Consider the following 20,182-nt stretch of genomic DNA (forward strand, 5'->3'; position numbering starts at 1 on the left):
CATTTTGTTGCACAAAACCTGCAATAAGCGGACACTTCGAAAGCATTGTACCTCTAAAAGTTCAGCTGAGACTCCTTTAACATTGTTCAGCGACGTCGCTTTAAAGCTAAGTGATTATTTCAGATTGATGCATTGACTGACTGGACATTGTGCTGTGAGCAGTCTTTGATCTCACACTGTGTTACACTGTGTTACAAAAGGGTTAATAATTAACTATTATTGCACAACATATTAGAACCTGTTTTCTGCGGACACCCTATATTAAGCGGATCCCTGTATTAAGCGGACACTAATGAAGGTCTCATGGGTGTCCGCTTAATACAGGTTTCACTGAACACATTTTAAGGAAGGTAAGGACGCTGAAAGGCGTTTTTTAAATATAAATAAGTACTCTCTTTTGCGTTGCTCTGAAGGTTTTTGCACTTGTCACGAACCCCCTACGTTAAACCACAACGGCAACGTCAACGGGAGCAGTCGCTAAACAAAAGATTTAATGAGCAGAAGAATGACTGTGCACGTGCGTTCTTGGCACATTTCTTTGCCGTCCTCTGCAAAACAACAACGTGAGATGATCAAAATTTGCGTTGTCTGGAGAACGCGACACACAACGGCTACTTTTTTTAAAATTCCATTTCAAATTTTATCTCTTCCCAGATCTTGGTCGTCTGGGCATTCGTTATAGTGTTTGTAAATTTGCTTTGCAGAATGTCCATGTTTTCTTCAAAATTTTCGCTTAAATCGGAAATTCCCGCGCACTTTTTTCGCTGGGGAAGTCATATTGAAATAAGGAGAGAGAGATTTCCAGCAATTTTATGACGCAAACCGGCCCAAAATAAATTACAGTTAATCAATATAATTCACTTTACGGTTAATCGCGGATAAGTAAATCGACCGACTAATCTCCCTTTAAATTAATCGGCGATTAGTTTAATCGGGCCCAGGGGGGCTAGAAGCACACGTCACGCCTCCAGGATTTCACGCGGCCATTTTTTTCCTAGAGGTTTATTTCTTATGGGTTGTTCATTATACCCTAAAAGGCACCTTTTGAGGCTGAACCAAGAGGTACTCAAACCGCCTTTTTGACCTCTAAAAGGTATGACGAGCACTCCTGTCCTTTTCATAGGAGAGTCCCTCTCCCGCAGGGGGGAGGGGGGGGCGGCATTAGACTGCGACGTTCCCCCTATTCAACAAAGAAGCGGGCCTCTCGGAAAGTCCGGGGAATCGTGTGTCCGCAGGGACACTTTTTCCTAGTGCCTAGGCCCCCCAGTTAAAAGGAACAGGTGGCTCTGGGATGGGAATACGATTCACCTCTTCTCCTAAACCTCTGTATCATCATAAACAAAGTGGAAATGAACGTCGTTTGTGTTGAAATCTAAGGTCAAATATATCGAAGGCCTTGTAACTAATTTTTTTTTTTTTTTTTTGTAACTAAGTGAGTTTAAATATCACTGCACCCATCTGGATCTAAGCTCCCTCCAAGATCAGCATAATGCTACACTCTTCAATTGTGTCATGCAATAACTGCTGTGTTTTATTACTGTTTGAGTGTTTTGCAGAATAAAAAAGTTTGAACAAATGCTAGTTACAAACCCTTTTTTTTAATATACTTTGGCTTCTTTTAAATTTACGGACACTTGCTATGGCTTACAATGTAAGCCAAATGGGATTACCTTATGACCTTTACCATGATTATGACACAATTTGTTATCTATTTTCAGGATAGTTCAGCTTGTGTTGAAAATCTGGATGGAGTCCTGTCTGGTATTAAATGGTTGCTCAGTTTATCAAGTTGAAAATTCTGCATATCATACGAAACAGTGGCAAAGACAAAAGTGACATATTTTCAACACCATAAGTTATTATTATCATTCTTGATTTACTGTACAGACATACTGAACCTACTATGGAATATGCCTGATGTGCCTGCCTACTATCACAAAGAGTGATGATGATGATGATGCTGACGACGATGATGATGATGACGACGACGACGACGACGATGATGATGATGATGATGCTATGTGAAGAACACAAAAATTTTCTAGAACTATATATTCAGATGTATTTTACATTAAAACATTACATTGTTGTGTAAATAAAATTGAAGTTGAAAAAAATCACTTGGTTTGTGTTTCTCTCAGTGCTAGTTACAGAAAGTGTTTCATGTCCTCATAGATTATTTGTGCCATTTTAATGTAGCCTTCCTCGGTAAAATGCAACCCGTCACTCCAGAATTTTTCCAAGTCCGCACGGCTCAAGTTCTGCTGAGGAAACTTTTCTGCCAGATCACACAAGATGATCTTGTCGTCACATTCATTCACAAATTTCCTTAATTTGTCATTCACCACCAAACGAATCCTTTCACCTTCCTCTTTGACCCAAGACAAACCACGTTTTCCCAGATCTCTAAAATAAACATCTGTTTCTGGAATTGTCAGAGCAATACACTTCGCACCTTGACCTACGACCAAACCATGCAACCTTTTGATTCCTTCAAAAAGACTATCTTCTAACCCTTTTTTAGCTTCAATAATGTCATTAGTTCCTCCCAAAATGATCACTAAATCATACGGTCCGTACTCCTTCAAAACCTTCGGCAATCTTTCGGTCATTTGTCCACAGACCAACTCACCGTAAATTCCTTTATTGTTCACGTCAAACGCAATATCTGGATGATTTTCCCTCAGCAACTTCGAGAGACGAATGGTGTAAGGCTTGTCTAATGCTTCGTTTAGCTCACCTCCAATATTTCCTGTTCTAAGGCTATCCCCAAAGGCTAAAATTCTAAAATTTTCTTCAGCCTTCGATTCGGCCGCCATGTTGAATGATATTGGGAACGAGGCTCAAAGACTAGCCTCGATTGCATAATTGCAATATGGCTGACCAAGGTGAGCTATAAATTATTTTCCAAGCTAAATATCGAAGACAACTCAGAACTGGCTCAAATGTTTTCCCGGTTGAAGGTGGAAAGAGGTGAGCTCACAATACTTAAATCAACTGTAAATGTAAGACTTGAAGAATGGCCATCAAACGTACCACGAAGTTGTCAAACTTGATTTCTCTTGAAGTCCTTACCTTGGGTTTCTTGTAATAACCTTTGATTGCCATCCTTGAAGGATTTATCAGTTTAGTTTGATGGCAAATCAGAACATTCAGCCATATAAAACATGTAATGATCTTATTCGCTACCTTGAAATTGTGTGATTGGTTTTATTAAAAGTTTATATGGAGCTTGTCTGATATTTTGGAGATCATTCCCTTTTGCACTACAATAATTAAAAAAAGATCTAAATCTGCAGCAAAAACAACTCCAGTTATATGCTAGGTGTAGCATTCTTTGTCATACAAAGAACAAAAATTTTTCTCTGGGCAAACTGTATTGTCCCCTGTTGGGGCTTACAGAGCTCTCAAGTTGATTTGTTGGCAAAGAGTGAGATTTGCGACAGCATAGCTGTTGTTTGTGACACTGCAGGCATCACCCCACTAGGGGAATCTGGGGACATGCTTCCCCAGGAAATTCTGAAAAATGGAAGTAGCTAAGACATGTTTTCCTTCATTCTGAGCGAAAATGTGATGCTTTAAAAGCAACTGTTCAGATCCCAGAATTTTCTTTTTGTTAGACCAATATCAACTCTTAACATTCTGACTTACATAGAAGTCAAATTAACATGTTATAACACTTGTTGTACATGCTGTCAGTCTGATTGCTGGATCAGATCAATATCAACTCTTTCTTAATATCTTTCCTAACATCTGACCAGAAAATCGCTGGTTCTGCATAAGAATAAAGTGTTCGAAGTGAGTAAAAACCGAACAAGGATTAAATTATATCATAAGAGATAGTTTATCATGAAGGAACTTCACTAAAGCAGCAAGGAATCTTAAATGCGTGAGAAACAATAGTTTCAGCGTGAGAGCGTAAGATTGAATTTGTTTGTGTGAGTCTCACACTCAATGGGTGAGACTCGAGAGCTCTGGGGTTGTGGAGGTTGGGGGTTGGTGGGAGGGAAGGGACAGTGTGAGGTTGGTAAGGGGATACTGTGTGCCTCGAAGGGTATGGGTTTTGCACCATTTGTGACTGGAATTGATATTAATTTGTGCCCTATGTTTGAACTTTAGTCTGCTTTATACTGTAACTTGTTTTTACCTCGATTAGTGTTAGTATTGAGGGATTTGAAACCCATTCCAAACACTCAAATCAACCCACCAATGCAGTTCATTCCTGGGTAGCTAAGGTTATGTATGAGTGACTTGCTAGGTTAACACTGTAATGTGTAGTTCAAGAAAATAAAGCGCATACCTCCCCCACGGGAGGGATTTTTTCCAAGACCCATCCCCACCCCTCTGGAAGTTCCAATTAAGCTTGATACCTTTCTTTAATAAATGTGTTGGTCTTAGAGAAACCCCAACCCCCAAGGAAATTCCAATCCCTTCTGTGGGGGGAGTATAGATATTTTCTGAAACTGCACAATAGCTATATATAAATGCAATGAAATGAAAAATTTGATCTACTTCAAATTTAATTCTCAACCCAATTGCTTCTTAGTTTTAGGAATTTGTGTTCGTCTGACTAATACATGTGTGCAACTGAAACCAAAGCAAGGTTTGCTAGCATCACAGACCAGTGCGCTTAACTTATTAAACTCAAGAATGAACAGTAGTCAACCATACACATTTGAAACCCTTGCTGTATCTAAGCCACAAGAACATGTAGTTCAGGTGGAGCTTAACAGGCCAGAAAAGAGAAATGCAATGAACAAGACATTTTGGAGGTAAGAAATTAGCTTGTGTATTTCTAACTACAAGCTTTAGCCTGAAGGACATTAAATAATTGCATGTAAGGGTTTATTTGAATAGTAGATTGAAGTACACCTTGTCACTTGGTATACAGGGAAATGGTTGAATGCTTTCAACAGATTAGTGAAGATGCTGACTGCAGAGCTGTGGTGTTGACTGGAGCAGGAAAAATCTTCACAGCAGGTCAGCACTCTCCTTTGCGTCATTTTATGTTACATCACTTTAAATCCAAAAGGCATCAACATGAACCTTATCCTCACCTTATGAGATTTAGAATTCACAAAAAGCTTAAAATGGGGAGTTTAAAATTTTGTAGGAAAAAAAAAAGTGATACATACATGTAGACAGAAGATTCATCAATCTACAGTGCCATGAAATTTTCTTTCCTAAAGTAAATTTTCATACATCCAGTTCTCATGAATCTAAACAATAGGGCATTTATATGAGAAAAATAAGCCACAGATTACACAAGCCACGGCTTATGTAAGATGCGAACTAGACCATTTTATACAAGCATGGCTTATTCGTGACTAATGCCTCACTTTTGTGTTGGTTGTCATAGCAATCATGGAATTGTGAGAGCTGTCGCACAAGCGTAGGAAAAACTTGCGCTTGCACAGTGTAAGTTCACTTCTTACGTAAGCTGCAAACAAGCTGTGAAACCATTTATACAAGTGGTTTCACGTCTTATATAAGTCGCGGCTTATTTAAGCCGAGCTCAAAACCCTCCTCTTACACAAGCTGCGACTTGTGTAAGACGTGAACTGGTTAAAATGTATCATTTATATAGGTAAGTTTGGCCTTACGTAAGCCACAGTTTGTGTAAGCCGCAGCTTAATGTCCTCACATAAATGGCCCTATTGACTCACAAAATTAACAATAAATTTATATAAAATCCTTACAAAATAAACGCGTGTGGACAGGTTACAAGTCCGGATAAATTACTTTGAGTAGTCTTGATATACCAACAAAATATCAGAATTAACACTGAAAGGAATGTAAGAGAGTGTGTAAGGGAAATTTATAATTTAATCTTGGGACTTAATAGGCCTGGATCTCATGGACATGGGAAGTGATCTGATGAATACTAGTCAAGAGCCTTCCAGAAGAGCTCACATGTTAAGAAAGTTTATCCTGAAGCTTCAAGAGTCCTTTCTTGTGATTGAGAAATGTCCACAGCCTGTTATCGCAGCCATTCACTCAGGGTGTGTTGGCGGGGGAATAGATATGGTGTGTAATTGCGACATTCGCCTTTGTTCGGCAGATGCGTGGTTTCAAGTGAAGGTATGTTTGTCTTGATGATCGTTTTCTCACTCTAAGTTGACTCAATGAAGAGTGGCCTATTTCCAGGGGATGCTCATTGTACCTAGTTTTAGCGGTTAAGAAAGTGCTTTGGTGCCTCTCGGGTGTTCAGTCTCAAAAGGTGCAAAGTGGGAACTTTTGCAGTACCTTTTGGGTATTGAGCCGAACAAAATGTGATAGGAGTTTAATTGTTGTTTTGCAATAATTCTTGGGCAAGACACTTTACTCTCACAGTGCCTCTCTCCACCCAGGTGTATAAATGGGTACCGGTGAACTTAATGCTGGGGGTAACCCTGCGATGGACTAGCATCTCATCCAGGGGGGAGTAGAAATACTCCTAGTCGCTTCATGCTACAGAAACCGGGATAAGCTCCGGCCTGATGGTCCACTTGGCTCGCATGCAGACTTTACCTTTGCAATAATGTTGGAACCTCTTAGGGGTGAATAAAAAATATAAGCCACACCCACAAAACAGGATGTTGGAAACTCTAAGGAATTCTTTTCAAAATTTCTGACAGACACCCCCGTCCTTTTTATATGGGAGTTCCTCCCCCCCCCCCCCACACCCCCTGGGCTTATTCCTTCCTGCAGTGGTATTCACCTATCTGGATGGGGGTTCGTTTGGAATGGTAAGGATCAGGATCAATGATCCAAGATCACTCGAATCGTGATTCAACAAAAGAAAAATCTAAGTCACCTCTGGGCATTAATTCATCAGTTCCTCTGATCAATCATGGTCCGAGTTATCTTGGATCAGATCCTTTTCCAGATCATCCCAAATAATCCCACTCTTTGACTAAGCGGAACCGGAAACTAGCATATCAGCACGTACTATACACATATTGAACAAAGCCTGAGTCTTACTGGTTTTGTTTCCATCTGTTTCCATCTTGAAGGAAATTGACCTTGGATTGGCAGCCGACCTTGGTACTTTGCAGAAATTTCCAAAAATTATTGGAAATGACAGGTGAAATTTAGATGTAGTAGGACCTCTCTGCAATGGCCATCATGGAGACAGAGGAAAGTGGCCACTATGGGGAGGGAGAGGTGTAACGTGACACCTCTCTTTTTTCATGGTGCAACATTTTCTTTTCTTAAAAAGTGCATATTTTAGCATATAAGCTGTATGTAACACAACCGAGATAATCAATAAAACAGAAACTAAACAGAAACAGAGACCAGTGACATGCGGTATGGATAAAGTTTGCTGACATTTTACAATAAAAAAATTGGGCTTTGCATACACAGTTCGTCAGTCAATGATTAACTGATCATCATTTGGACGCGCTTTAGTGGCCGTTGCCGTTGAGGAGAGATGGCCATTGTAGAGAGGTTGAGAGTTGATGTATAGACTGTCTGCTGAGACCAAAAATTGGCCGTTTTAGGGAGGTTAAAATAACAGTTAATTTATGGACCATCTGCCGGGACAAAAAAAGTGGAGGTTCGACCTGTTGATGTTATTTGTGATCAAAGAATAGTTACACGTAGATATTGAAGTACCTTGTGGGAAAAAATTTGAAGATTCTAAAAAATCTTTAGGATAGGAATATACTGACGGACAGGAAAGGGAGATGCCAGTTAAAAAAAATCTGTTGTGTTGTCATGAATAAAAAAAGTTCAAACTAACCATTTTGACTTTAACTTTAACTTTGAATCCTTGAATGTATTTTCAGTCTTGCAAGAGAGCTCTGTTTTACTGGAAGACGTTTTACTGCTGAAGAAGCCATGAAATATGGATTTGTCAGGTATGTTAAGGAATGAAAGGCAGTGATCCTCTCTGTTCCAAAGAGTAACCCATTGATGGATAATAGCATTCCATCGGGAACAGGGGTGATCTAGGGGGAGGGTGCAGGGAGTGTGCCCCCCCCTTACATACTTTGTCTGGAGTAGGTTATAAAAGAGCATTTGTATGTGTTGCCCTTACTTGTTTTCAGGGGGAGTGTGAACCTCTCAGGGCGGATTGCCCTTAATTCTAACTCTAGTCGTTCTCGCACTCCAGAAACTAAACTCCTTATCAATTGATATTCTGAACTCTTTCAGCCGTATCAGTGCAGACCGTGACAGCATGGTGAAGGATGCTTTGGACCTCGCAGGTCAGATAGCAAAGAAAAGTCCTGTTGCCATGGCAGGCATCAAGCATAACCTTAATTTCTCAAGAGACCACTCAGCACAACAGGGCTTAGAGTATATGGTGAGTACTACAGAAAATCAAAGGAGCTACGCCACTGTTTTGTTTATTTTGAAAAGTTTGAGAAGAACAGCTCCCCGAAAAAACTGTCGTTCGACTGTCGGCCGACAGTCGGCGGAGCGAAAGTCAGCCGACAGTCGATCGACCGTCTGTTTCAGGGTTTCAGGAAAGACTTTGCCGTACGAAGACACTTATCAAAGTGGAAATATCACTCTGTGATCGTTCAATCTCGGCAAAAAGTTGAGGAAATTCGAAGACTTCCCCATGACTGTTATTCGCCGTTTTACGTCTAGGGTTTAAGCTTTACTGTGATTCTAGAGAACCAGAAAAAAAAATTAACAAGTTAAACTTTAATACGCCAGCATTTAAATTTTACTAGAAACTGGCCGGAGTTTACTGATGTGTCAAAAAAACCCTTAACGTTCATAGTTCCATTTCTTTTTCCTTTAGGCCACATGGAATATGGCTATGTTGCAAACTGAAGACATTCTAAAAGCTGTACAGGCTGGAATGAACAAAGAAGACCCTGTCTTTTCCAAACTTTAACCTTTGCCGAGCGTATAAACATTTTACTGCCGTTACAATGTACTGAAATGCTTGCCGCGCAATTAAGCTTTCAATCTAGACCGCTGATTTGTTTATAATCGACCTTGTATTCCTAGAATCAAATAAACTGGACGTCAAGATATATACGGGTTGCATAAAATGCTGAGAGTTTTGGCCGGTTTAAGAGTTCTTCTTTGCTTAAACGTCTTAAAATTAAAGTCGCAAAAAATAATCCACATTTGTGTGCTGTTTATAGTACGGTCAGCACAGACATCTGTTTTCAAAATTACCTGACTTTTCCCAGATAAAAATAAAACTTCCCTGACCAGGAAAACACAAAATGTTAGATATAGAAGCGGCCTTCAGCCTCCCCTTACAGCCGTCTTGTTCACCTTGGCAGTGACAGTTCGCCTTCCTCAAGACATTGTTCAGGGCCTCTTCCACACTACGCCAGAGGAATTTGAACGGAGGTTTCACTCTGAAAACGCATCAAATGTTTACTGTCCACGCTACGCCGGAGGAAACTCGCATTATCGTAATGCCATCGTTTTTAAAAAGCTCTGTTTTCAAAATGTTTTCTGTCCGCAAAGCAAAGCATGTTCCTCTGACAAAGTAAAATCCCATGACTTCTCCCTGACATTGGAGAATTTTTTTTCCCCTGACCTATGACAACCCTGGCTAAAGAAGCAAAACGTAAGTTACATAGGTTTTTATAAACCGTCGTATGGAGAATTACGTCACTTTGTTACAAATTACCTCTGAATTTAAAAAAAACACACCGTCTATTAAAAGTGCTTTACAAAGTAACTAGCGGTCAATCACGAGTCGGAGAGCAAACAGACTGAGATCTGGGTACGAGATTACGCACAAAACTCATTGGCTCCTAATCATGTGAACACTTCAACGGAATAATTGGACGCCCTTTCTTCCAAAAACCTGAGGAAAAAAAAGCTTCTAAATACTGTTGCCTCACGACTCGAGGTAACTCAGAAAATGGTCTATTCAACGCGATAATTTGTTTTTCGCAAGAACTTCGTGAAACATTTGTAATCCCAAAGATGTAATAGCTTAAACTATTTCGACGCTACGCTAAAGGCAGTCGTTTCTGTTATAACTTTATCGTGAAAATGCATACAAGGTTTCTTGACTTGGTTAAACTCTTTGGAAAGAGCATTATATTAATAACAAGTGAATGCGTAGTATAACTTTCAAGAGTTTAAAACTTGTAACAGTCTACAATCTCGGTCTCACCAGGTAGTAGTTACAGTTTTGTATAGCATTAACTCATAAACCCTTACAATATGGCTTGTCAAGGAAAACACTGCGTGTATAGGTTTCAAAAATTGGAGTGTCGTAAAAACAAAATTTAGCGACAACTTATACAATAACGATTTCTTTGAAACTAAACCCTCGCGGGAAAGGCACTGCTCACATTTTCATCTAAATATCCATCGATTTCTCATCAGTTTTAGAGAAACCAGGCGAATTGACAAGTTAAAAAGAAGAGGGACAGGGTATCTTTCTTCCCTGAATTTCGCCTCCTGCGCCTCGCTCCCGATTGCTGAAGCCACCAGTGCAGACATGTTGGTGACTGTCGCTAAATTTCGCAGCATTCATATCATCTTCAGCTAGGAGGCTTAGATTTTGTACAAGTTAAAAGTAGGGAGGCTCGTTGATGACATGTTTCCCTGGGCATCATTTTATCTCTCAAGCTTCGCCTCTGTTTTTAAGCCTCCTTCTTTTCTAATCACCCAGATTTTCAGTAGCACATCTCTGTGACTGACACACAACTACTCAAACAGCAAAAAAGTACGGTTAATTCTGTGCCCTGAGCTGATAAGATCCAACTCTTTGTGACAATAAAAGACTGAAACATTCCAATGAGAAACCCTGGACTCGCGCATTCGAAAATACATTTTCGGTGCGCATATTTTCACCGGGGGAGGTGAGGGAGCAAGAGGGGGTACACGACAAGCCCAAGGGCTTATATTTGGGGCGGGGGAACGGGATCATAACAAGGGGGATGTTTGATCCCTGAGATTCGGGGTTCTCATGGAATTTTGCGTCATTGTCAGATAAAGTTGGATACCGGCAGAGCTGTTTCTTTACTAAATCACTGGTTAAAAGTAGAGGCAAACGCCTTATCTAATCCCTAGGCCAAATTTGACATCTTGCCACCATATTTGCAGCCTACTTTTTGACTAGTCCCAAGTCCCCAGTTCCTCTGCAGGACACAAATTAACATTTGCGATTCTTCGCTCGCAATGCGTCCATTTAACAAAGTCCTGTCCTTCTCCTAATACTGAGATTGTCTCAGGACTGTGTTGTACATATTTCTATATATCTCTTGTAACGAAACTTCAAACTCGTCTCGGTGTGAACGGCCTGTAAACTGAGATTTCTGACTGGACCAGAATGAGTCATTCGATAGAGGCACGGTGACACTGCAAAACAAATATTGAAAAAAAATACCTTAACATACGTGCAGTCACATCACAATGTAATCGCTGAGGCCCCGTCCACAATACGCTGGAGGAACTTAAAAACGCAGCTTTATTTCTCCGGTCAGGCCTTCCGTTCACAGGTCTTCACATTAATCCATCACGAAAACGGTGCTTTTCGAAAACACCCTTCAAACTGGAGGAATTTGAAAACGCCGGTTTTGCGTTTTAGTGAGGACGGAAAACATTTTAAAAACGAAGCTTTTCGAAAACGATAACGTTAAGCCCCGGCCAAACGATAGCAACTCGCAACACAACATATCGCAACATTGTTGGTCGCAGCATGTTCCGCTCGTTTGGCCTGTTTGTTGGACGGGTTGCAACTTGTTGGGTGTTGTTGGCTCAAATTTGAAAACGGTCAAATTTTTCATCCAACGTTTGTGGATGTTGCATAATGTTGTAGTCGTTTGGCAAGGTTCGTGCAGCAATGTTTCGTCCGGGCATGCACTCTTGTTCGATTTTCAATAACCAACATGTCGCAACACGTCGCAACAGGGTGGTGAAACGCGCGCAACACGTTGCGCTATGTTGCGTTTAAATGTTGCGATAGTTTGGCCGGAGCTCGCAAATGCTGGGCCAACAATGTTGGGATATGATGAGCTAAAATGTTGCGATCGTTTGGCCGGGGCTTTACGATACGCATGACATTCCCCCGCCCGAGTTTTTCTCAAACACAAATCCAAAATGACCGGTTATTGTTGCGTTTTTCTTCCGGCGTAGTGTGGACGGAAAACATTTGATGCGTGTTCAAAATAAACTGAAACCTCCGCTTTCAAATTCCTTCGGCGTCGTGTGGACGCGCCCGAGATGCTGCAAGATAGGTATTTCTTTAACTTCACACTGCACTAATGAATTAAAATTGGAATTACTGTAACTAGCTTTTCAAGTGTGGTTTTTAACTAACCGCTCAAATGACAACTGGTAGTGTAGAAGACCTTGTTCCAAGATTACAAGAAAATGTGAAAAATTCACCTTAACACAGAAGAGTAATGAATTTCCATCTAACTTGGATGTCAATAACCTCGGAGGCTGAAAATTTGACACACAAAAAGAATTCCCGTTATTAATGACTGCCACTCAAGTAAAGCCACTCATAAGACTGTTCTTGCCGAGTAAAAGAAAGTAGTTTTTTGGCTCTCTTGGGAGCCAATGGGCAGATCAGATGATAAGAGTTTTAGAAAACACTTCTTGCCTCCAACCGGCTCTGAGAACAGCAGAATTCACTTTTGTCTAATTTTTTTTAACCCTAATTAAACACACATAGATAAACAAACGGTCAAGTTGCATAGTAATTATGGAATTTCAGGGTCAGTTATTAGGTTAAGGTAAAGTCTGCATACAAGCCAAGTTGCCCATCCGACCGGCGCTTATCCTGGCTTCTGTAGCACGAAGCAACTAGGAGTATTTCTACTCTCCCCTGGTTGGGATGCTAGTCCATTGCTAGTCCACTGCAGTTTCAATAAACCTTGTTGTTAGGGTTACCCCCCACCCCTCCCCCCAGCATTAAAAATTTGTCGGTACCCATTTATACACCTGGGCGGAGAGAGGCACTGTGAGAGTAAAGCGTCTTGCCCAAGAACACAACACAGTGTCCCTGGCCAAGGCTCGAACCCAGACCGCTCTATCCCGAAGCGAGTGCACTAACCAAGGCCACGATGCCTCCACAGTGTCAGTTATTAGACAGTACAAACTGCTCTGACAAGTGAGTTCAGTTATATTGTTAGTTTGTGATTACCTTCTATCTAGTCTAGTTCCTAGTGTAGGGTGCTCAGGGTCTTCAAATGATCTATCTAAAGATTCCAGCCGAGCATCGTTTATTTCAGATCTGGAACAAGACATTTTAAAGTCAATAACTAGGGTCTGTGACATTGGTAAATCTTCACGTTTCATTAACTTTGTTATTACTAAACTGTGTTAGTTGACCAATACCGCTACATCACAGCTAGCTCAAGCTTGCAAAATGAGCATCTGTGTACATGCATGTGGTATATATCGAGGTTACCCAACAAGAATTACTCGTCGACATATAAGGCTTTGTATGAGAAAAAAGTTTCTATTCTTAAGCCTAAAAAGTATGAAGGTACAATGAATACAAACCTACCTTGCTTCAGGTGTGTGTTTCCTTGTTTCTTGTTAGGTTTCAAGGCCGATTTATGGCCATTTAGTTGGTTTTTAGTTATGAAGAGGAAAAAGCTGTGGAACTAAAAACCACCTAGGTGACCATAAATCGGCCTTGGATTAAGCCTCAGAAACAACTACAGGCTATGACTCAGAATGTACACCTCCTCTAACTAGTGCAACCCCTTGTGAGCGACCACCTCAATACCAACCACCCATGCTTGGCTTTTGAGGTGGTCGCTGATCAAGATATAGAAGGGTTAAGTGTATGATAAAGGTTCAATATGACGAAAGTTCTCACCTCAATTCCTGCAAAGAAAGCAAACTATCATTGTCATCATCCTCAGAATCTGACATTTCTACAAAGCTTCTGGAGCTGTACGCCTGAAAGATATCCAAATGCAAAATAACTATCATCATCATCCTTCTAACACTTCAGGGGGGGGGGGGGAGATGCGAGGCCGTGAATAAATAAAATAACTATAGTCACTGACCACTAAGTCACACAAACATTGGTTTTGGCTGAAGGACTCATGTAAAGTTTGTCAGCAGTATTGACGACGACCTCGGCTCAGGTTGTCTAACACTTCAGTCACAAATAACAGTTCTTTTCAGAACTACCCTCACCCGGAAAATCGTACAAGACAAGCTACGTATTTTGTGTTAACTTTGGACGTTATGAGGCCATGCTCATAATAGTACCTCTTAAGTGAATGAGTCTAAAAACATTTACTAACTCACAGGAACAGGAGAATGCCTCCTCACTAATCTGTCTACGCGATCTTGAATCTCTTGGCTGGAAGGTGCAAGGTAGGAACCATATCCACTGGGTTCACCTGGAAATAGTCTCCTGCTTCTTGGAATAGGTTCACTATAAGCCCTTGACTCATTCAGCAGGTCGTCATCGGGTAGACGAGCTCTGACTCTAGGTGGCTCAGATGCAAAAGACGTGTACGCCGGGGTTGAGGTTGTTCTCCTGTGTGGTACATGACCAAAGCGATGCTTCAGAAAATCTCTGCCGTAGACTTTAAGGTATGCTTGGCAGACAACACAGTCCTTATGAGGAACTCTGCATTCCGGGCAGGGTGCTACAAGGTAAGAATAAATATACTCTAGTCAGTATTATTAATTATTATATGGCTTTGGCTTGTGCCCGATATAACGCGCGCTCTGATTGGCTAAGAGCGAAATCTGAGCGGGCATTATGCAGCCGTAATGCCCACGGGCCGATTACGGATTATGCAAATTAGGAAGAGCCCGGCTTGGAAAATTCAAGCGCATTGAAACGATGAAAGCCGATTAAAAACAGTAAGAGAAGTAAATTTAATTCCGAGTAGCTAGAAGTTTAGGGATTTTTCCTTAATAAAATTTATATAGAAGTCGTTTTTGACTTACCAGCCGGTAACCTTGACGGGCACTAGTGAAAAACAATCAAAGTTTGCCGAGTCTTAAGTAAAGCTAAAATCGCTAAGTGAAAAACACCATCGGCTGATCTGTCATGCATCCTGAGCAGAACACCACGAAGAAACTTATAAGTTATCATCCTAGTCACAACAATTACCGAAATATTGAACTCCGTCACAATTCTCATCAAATAGATTCCCTCTCTTTAACACAAGCAAGTGTAAATCAGCTTCCAGGATCATCAGATGTCAACAATTGGGCGGTTTCTGTCGGTAGCAGTGTTTCTTATAACTGCGGGAAGTTTTAGACGTTCACAAAGCTTGAAAAGTTAATCCATAAATCCCAGAATGAAGAAGGCGAAGATATGTCGTCGAAAGCGAATGCGAAGTTCGAGTTATTTTAAGCAGTGCATTCTGAAGCATTAGTATTTTGTTTCACCGAAAGACCGTTGGTTTGGACTATTTTGAAGCACTTTCTGTCTTTTCCATGTGCGTTGACGTTTCGCCACAAAAGTCGGAAAAACTCCCCCATCAAGTTGTGGCACCACGATACTAAAATACCTTTTTGAGGCTGAGACAATCATTTTCCCCATAAAGAAATGTGTACTTTTAACGGAAGACGTAATACAGTGGTGAAGTTCACTGACTGTGTAGTTTTGCCCTGGGTTTGAGAAGATGAATGAATCGGTAAACGCGCGCATCGCCGGATGTAAATTGACGACTTCCGCTCGAAAATTTTTCTTTTCTTTAATTCATGAGCCATATAATAAACAACTTAATAACCTCGACCGTTCGGTCGTTACGGGAAAATCTCAAACCTCGACCTACCGTATTGACCGAGCGATAGCGAGGTCAATACGGCAAGGCCTCAGTTTGAGATTTTCCCGTAACGACCTCACTCTCGGTTATTAAGTAGTTAGTCATTACAGTGAATCAGTGCCTCTCTCCAATCAGGTGTAGAATTGGTACCAGCAAATTCAATGCTGGGGGTAACCCTGCAATGACCTGTCATCACATCCAAGGGGGAGTAGAAATAGTCTTAGTGGCTTCATGCTACAGAAACCAGGACAAGCTCCAGCTTGATAGGCCACTAATGGCTTAGATGCAGACTTAAAATATCTCTACTACATAAACAAGACATAATATATTTAATATTAGAACTTACATTTTAACTGTTTCAGACTCAAGTATTCTTACCAGGGTCTCCCTCGGGAGGAATTGCTCTGCTCCTTGTTCTTGATCGCCCTTGGTTTAAAAACTCCCGTCGAGAGATGATCCTCTCATCTGCCTTCCCAGCCTTAAATGGAGGTCTGACAGAAGGTGTGGCTGACTTTGGTCGGCGTGATGGGGATAGTGACCTTGATCTTAATGTTACTCTCCCAGAATTTTCTGGTCTCCGAGGACATTCACATATGCAGTGATACTCCTTAGCGTGCAGACTGTGGTTATGGTGCCTTGGAGCAGGGGTTAAAACAAGTTCTTCTTCAGTCTCTGTGCTGCTCTCAGTCTGAGAAAGATAATTAGAGCCAGTGATTTTCTTTGTAATCTGAATTTTTTCCATTATGTCAGTCCTTACTTGGATATGCATAATATAATTTGTGACGACAAAAATCAATTTATACAGTCGCACCTCTTCACAATGGCCACCTGGGGGACAGAGGAAATTGGTTGTTATAGAGAAGTGGCCATAATGGGAAGTTAGAGGTGTAATATGACACCTTTTTTCTTTTCAGGGTGCAACATTTTTAGCATAATATAAATCAATAAAACAGAAACTTAACAGAAACAGATATCAACAGCGTGCAGTACAGATCATGTTTGTCAAGAGGCTATTTTGGCATTTGGGAAGAGTTTTAGTGACCATTGACATTGTGGAAAGGTGGCCATTGTTAAGTAGAGAAGTTAATTTAAATAAGTGTGAATGTATGGACTGTTTGTCAGAATTAAAAAAAGTGGCAGTTGAGGAGAGGTAGCTGTTGTGGAGAGATGGCTGTCAGTAGAGGTTCGACTTTATTTAAATTCTAATTAATCTCTAGACTAGATAGAGTTATTTATTAGTTAATTGCACCTCAGAATCAGACTCGGAATCTTCATTGTGCTGAACGCTGGTGAGCTCGGCATAAGTTCCAGGAACAGTTGTCTCTTGGATTGTAGAATTTGAGGAGAATTCTAACTTTGGATCAATTCCCTGAAATTCCAAACAACATTTAGTTTTACTAACAGTTAGCAGCATAACATTTAAGATGCAAGTTAAGTTAGCAAAAGTAGAAGTTTTAAAGGAGCAATGTCGCAGTTTGCACATTCTGAAAAGTTTAGCCTAAATTTTTCAAGTTTGTCATTGGTAATCCATGTCAATCTTCTCCATCCTTAACCATCCTTGTTCTTTGGTGTTTCTCTCTCTTTTACTTTAGTTGGTATTTAAACTATTAGTTTTAGGTTTCCTTCAATTTAAAGGTAATTCTGAACTTGGTTAAAATAAGTCAAAGTACCATGACTGAGCTCATTTAGGTAGATATATACGTAATTTTTCCATAAAGGTTCTTGTCCACTTACAGTGAAGTGCACTGTCCGGCTCAGCAACACTTCCCTGTCCATCCCATCTTTGCCTGTCAGGGTTGGTGTGGGATAAAGAAATTCTCTAGCTGATTGCTCATAACGAGCTAAAACTTTTCCACCTTCCATAAAAAGAAAAAAACAAACAAAGAAATAATAAGAAGTTTATAAAGGGTAAATTTGGAAAATCCACTGCAGTACAGAACAAAGCCTAAAAGTCTCCCTCACCTCAGGTGGATATCATAGCTGACAACTGTCAAAGTTAAATATATATAGTATACTGGTATATATATTTTTTTAAGAAAGACCATAACCTGCCTCCTACAAGCCCTGGGCTATGTACAACTTTGTAAGGGGTTTTGGATGGGCTTATAAACAGAAGGGCTTATATCTCGGGGGGTGGGGGGGGGGGGGGAGGGGGCTTATAAGCAGAATTAAAACAAAAACATTTCAAAATAAGCTACATTACTGTTGATCAAAAATTGTTTTTCAGATACTGGTTTTAAATTAAGCTTTAAAGAATCATAATAAATCAAATTCATTTCATTTAATACAAGAGGGTGGGCTTACATCCAGGGGACCTTAGAATCAGAAGTAATACTTTATTTTGTTTACAGGTTAGTGGGCCTATAACCAGAGGGGCTAATATACTTGAGAGGGCTTAAAAGTGGCAGTTTACGGTAGTAAAAGTCTACTTCAAATCGTTTTTCAATCATAAGCTTTACTATGTGCTATCTCTGAGCCACGCTATCTCTTTGTTTCTCTCAAGAGTTCAAGATATATAGGATTCAATTAATATTTTAATTAACAATTGATTCATAAGTTAGTTTGTGTCATCAAGTTATGATGCAAGAGGGAATTCGCAAGGCACAATTTAAGAAGCGTAGGAGTTGCTTGAGTCACAGCCAAGAGCAACTTTGGCTTCTCAAGTGCTCTCCAACTTCTTATGAGCATCATAACTCAATGACGCACAGCTTAACTGCTCACGAATCAATAAAATTATTATTTAATACCACTGCCGCTCAGAAATAAATTCTCTTGCAAAGCAAAGTTTTCCTGAGGATACATCATCAGATTATGATCCACACTTATGTTAATACTAAGTTTGATCGCACAGCTTTTCTAGCTACATGTTTATATGTTATAACTATATACATCTATATTGTGTATTTTGTCCAAAGCAGACCAGACAGGTGCAAAAAAGAGAAAAAAGAAATATTTAAGCTAAAAACACTGTTATAATATCTTGATCTACCATGAAACTCTTGTAACTAACACTACAAGAAATATATGGCAATCAGTTGGGAGAATTTGATGCCATAGTTACGTTTGAAGTAAACTTACCCCTGTAAACATCAGAATACTGTACAAGCTCAAATAACACATGCTCATCTGTAAAATGGGCGAATATGATAATCAGCAATTGGTTATGAAAATAAAAGGTTGTCGAGACTCTTCAAAAATTAATGAAAATAAGTTGACATGACAGACAAGTTGTGGCTCGCCGGCCGGGGCTTACCTTCTAGAATACCTATAACATGCGTAGGTTCCCTTGCATTCACAAAAGTCTGCAAAGAACAAAAGGATCTTCGTTAGGAATCTGCATGATTGAATCATTAAGCTAATGTGTTTAATTATTTATACGCTGAACAGCTGAGCGTCCGAATATCTTTCAATTTGTTGTCCTCACCCTTTCAAAGAACATCCTTTCGTTCAAAGCAAGAGGAAAAGAAGCGAACACTGATTTGGTTCGCTTCGTCTGTCCCAAAATACAAACCGACAGAAAAAGCATATTTCTGTCGTTTAAATGCCGTGTCCCTGGACAGGTTATCTGTAAAACAAAATCAACAAAAACAACTTCAGACAACAGTAGTTGTAACGGAAAGTTTTATACCACGGTTGCAAGAATATTCGCAAACATGACCCTGATATTTTCGCATTTTAAAAGAAATTTAACCTGATCGGTGTCTTACCTGATATATATCTAATTCTACAGTGCAAGTAAGTGCTTTTCGTGGCATGTTAGAGGACTAAAAGGTGCAGAAACTAACAGAGGAGCTACACAAACTTCAGAAAGATTAAACAACTACTGCTTTGCTGCCAAGGACGCCAAAATGCGAGTGGTAACCAGGCCTGCTGCTAAAACTTATGGAGACCTCCGCTGACCGACTGCTGATGGTATCCTCGTCAATAGAAATTGAGCGACCAAGTGATCCTAAAAAGACTTTAAATTAACCTTTTCTTTGAAGGCGATAGTTCACTAAAATTCCCTAATATAGCTCACGGTAATACATCACACTTACCAATTTTCTCCTGTCCAACTTTTCCGGCAATATTGATCCCTCCCCCCCAGTGAGCCCCTAGTATGGGGCCTTACTGTTGACGTCCCTCGGGTCCTTTGAGGAACCGTCGAGGGACTTTAATGGTCCTTCCCGCCTTGGATCTTTTTGGCGGTGAAGCAGCCTCTGCAGCTTCTTGTTCTTTGGCCAGTTTTCTCTTTCTTCTCTCCTTTTGTCTCACGGTGCAAGGATTACATGCCTGTTGAAGATTTAAAAAAATCTGGATTTCTAATAAAAGCAATTTTCGATTTCGCCTAGGTCGGATATGCTGCCCAAACTGTTAACCACTGACATAAATTGAGAACAAATTATAGCTGACATTTCTACGGTGACGAACTTAATCTTGTACCCAGATCTTGCTTGTATTTCCCTGATCTGCGGTCGCGTAACTGTCAAACGCTTATGATAGGGTTAGGCCCTAGGCTAGCTTGCGAG

At 40.4% G+C, this 20,182-nt stretch overlaps 3 protein-coding genes across 6 annotated transcripts; 1 reads left to right on the forward strand and 2 right to left on the reverse strand.

Moving 5' to 3' along the window:
- Nucleotides 1-1,431: 1,431 nt before the first annotated feature.
- LOC110064544 (uncharacterized) lies at nt 1,432-2,830 on the reverse strand. Its single transcript, XM_020771606.2, has one exon. The coding sequence runs from the start codon at nt 2,817-2,819 to the stop codon at nt 2,148-2,150; it is 672 nt and encodes a 223-aa protein (XP_020627265.2). The 5' UTR covers nt 2,820-2,830; the 3' UTR covers nt 1,432-2,147.
- A 23-nt stretch (nt 2,831-2,853) lies between these two features.
- Nucleotides 2,854-9,065, forward strand: LOC110064529 (delta(3,5)-Delta(2,4)-dienoyl-CoA isomerase, mitochondrial-like). 2 transcript variants are annotated; one of them, XM_089286834.1, is made up of 8 exons: nt 2,854-2,973; nt 4,547-4,772; nt 4,892-4,980; nt 5,846-6,081; nt 6,996-7,066; nt 7,773-7,844; nt 8,140-8,290; nt 8,738-9,065. In XM_089286834.1, exons 1-8 carry the CDS (start codon nt 2,946-2,948, stop codon nt 8,831-8,833), a joined length of 969 nt encoding a protein of 322 aa, XP_089142960.1. In that variant the 5' UTR covers nt 2,854-2,945; the 3' UTR covers nt 8,834-9,065. The 2 variants fall into 2 exon arrangements, with proteins under 2 accessions (XP_089142960.1, XP_089142959.1); XM_089286833.1 differs by lacking the exon at nt 2,854-2,973 and having other exon boundaries at nt 4,480-4,772.
- An 861-nt stretch (nt 9,066-9,926) lies between these two features.
- LOC110064496 (spermatogenesis-associated protein 6-like) lies at nt 9,927-19,536 on the reverse strand. 3 transcript variants are annotated; one of them, XM_089286832.1, is made up of 12 exons: nt 19,382-19,536; nt 19,099-19,239; nt 18,928-18,976; nt 18,753-18,800; nt 17,409-17,530; nt 16,924-17,043; nt 16,053-16,362; nt 14,194-14,540; nt 13,754-13,836; nt 13,070-13,159; nt 12,307-12,363; nt 11,142-11,277 (listed from the first exon to the last, which is right to left on the reverse strand). In XM_089286832.1, exons 1-11 carry the CDS (start codon nt 19,427-19,429, stop codon nt 12,348-12,350), a joined length of 1,374 nt encoding a protein of 457 aa, XP_089142958.1. In that variant the 5' UTR covers nt 19,430-19,536; the 3' UTR covers nt 11,142-11,277; nt 12,307-12,347. The 3 variants fall into 3 exon arrangements, with proteins under 3 accessions (XP_089142957.1, XP_089142958.1, XP_020627210.2); XM_089286831.1 differs by lacking the exon at nt 12,307-12,363 and having other exon boundaries at nt 9,927-11,277; XM_020771551.2 differs by lacking the exon at nt 13,070-13,159.
- Between the last annotated feature and the right edge of the window lie 646 nt (nt 19,537-20,182).

This window comes from Orbicella faveolata, unplaced genomic scaffold, assembly GCF_042242905.1.
Source record: "Orbicella faveolata isolate gen_17 unplaced genomic scaffold, um_ofav_v1 contig_14, whole genome shotgun sequence".
Lineage (NCBI taxonomy): Eukaryota > Metazoa > Cnidaria > Anthozoa > Scleractinia > Merulinidae > Orbicella > Orbicella faveolata.

Excerpts from the sequence above, each read along its gene's own strand:
- LOC110064544 (XM_020771606.2), bottom strand. The coding sequence starts at position 2,819 with ATGGCGGCCGAATCGAAGGCTGAAGAAAATTTTAGAATTTTAGCCTTT.
- LOC110064529 (XM_089286833.1), top strand. The coding sequence starts at position 4,495 with ATGAAAAATTTGATCTACTTCAAATTTAATTCTCAACCCAATTGCTTC. Across the intron at positions 4,981-5,845 it reads AGGAAAAATCTTCACAGCAG|GCCTGGATCTCATGGACATG; the intron begins GTCAGCACTCTC and ends GGGACTTAATAG. Across the intron at positions 7,067-7,772 it reads AAAATTATTGGAAATGACAG|TCTTGCAAGAGAGCTCTGTT; the intron begins GTGAAATTTAGA and ends ATGTATTTTCAG.
- LOC110064496 (XM_089286831.1), bottom strand. The coding sequence starts at position 19,429 with ATGCCACGAAAAGCACTTACTTGCACTGTAGAATTAGATATATATCAG. Across the intron at positions 18,977-19,098 it reads AAAGGATGTTCTTTGAAAGG|ACTTTTGTGAATGCAAGGGA; the intron begins GTGAGGACAACA and ends TGTTCTTTGCAG. Across the intron at positions 13,160-13,753 it reads CTTTCTTTGCAGGAATTGAG|ATCTGAAATAAACGATGCTC; the intron begins GTGAGAACTTTC and ends GTCTTGTTCCAG.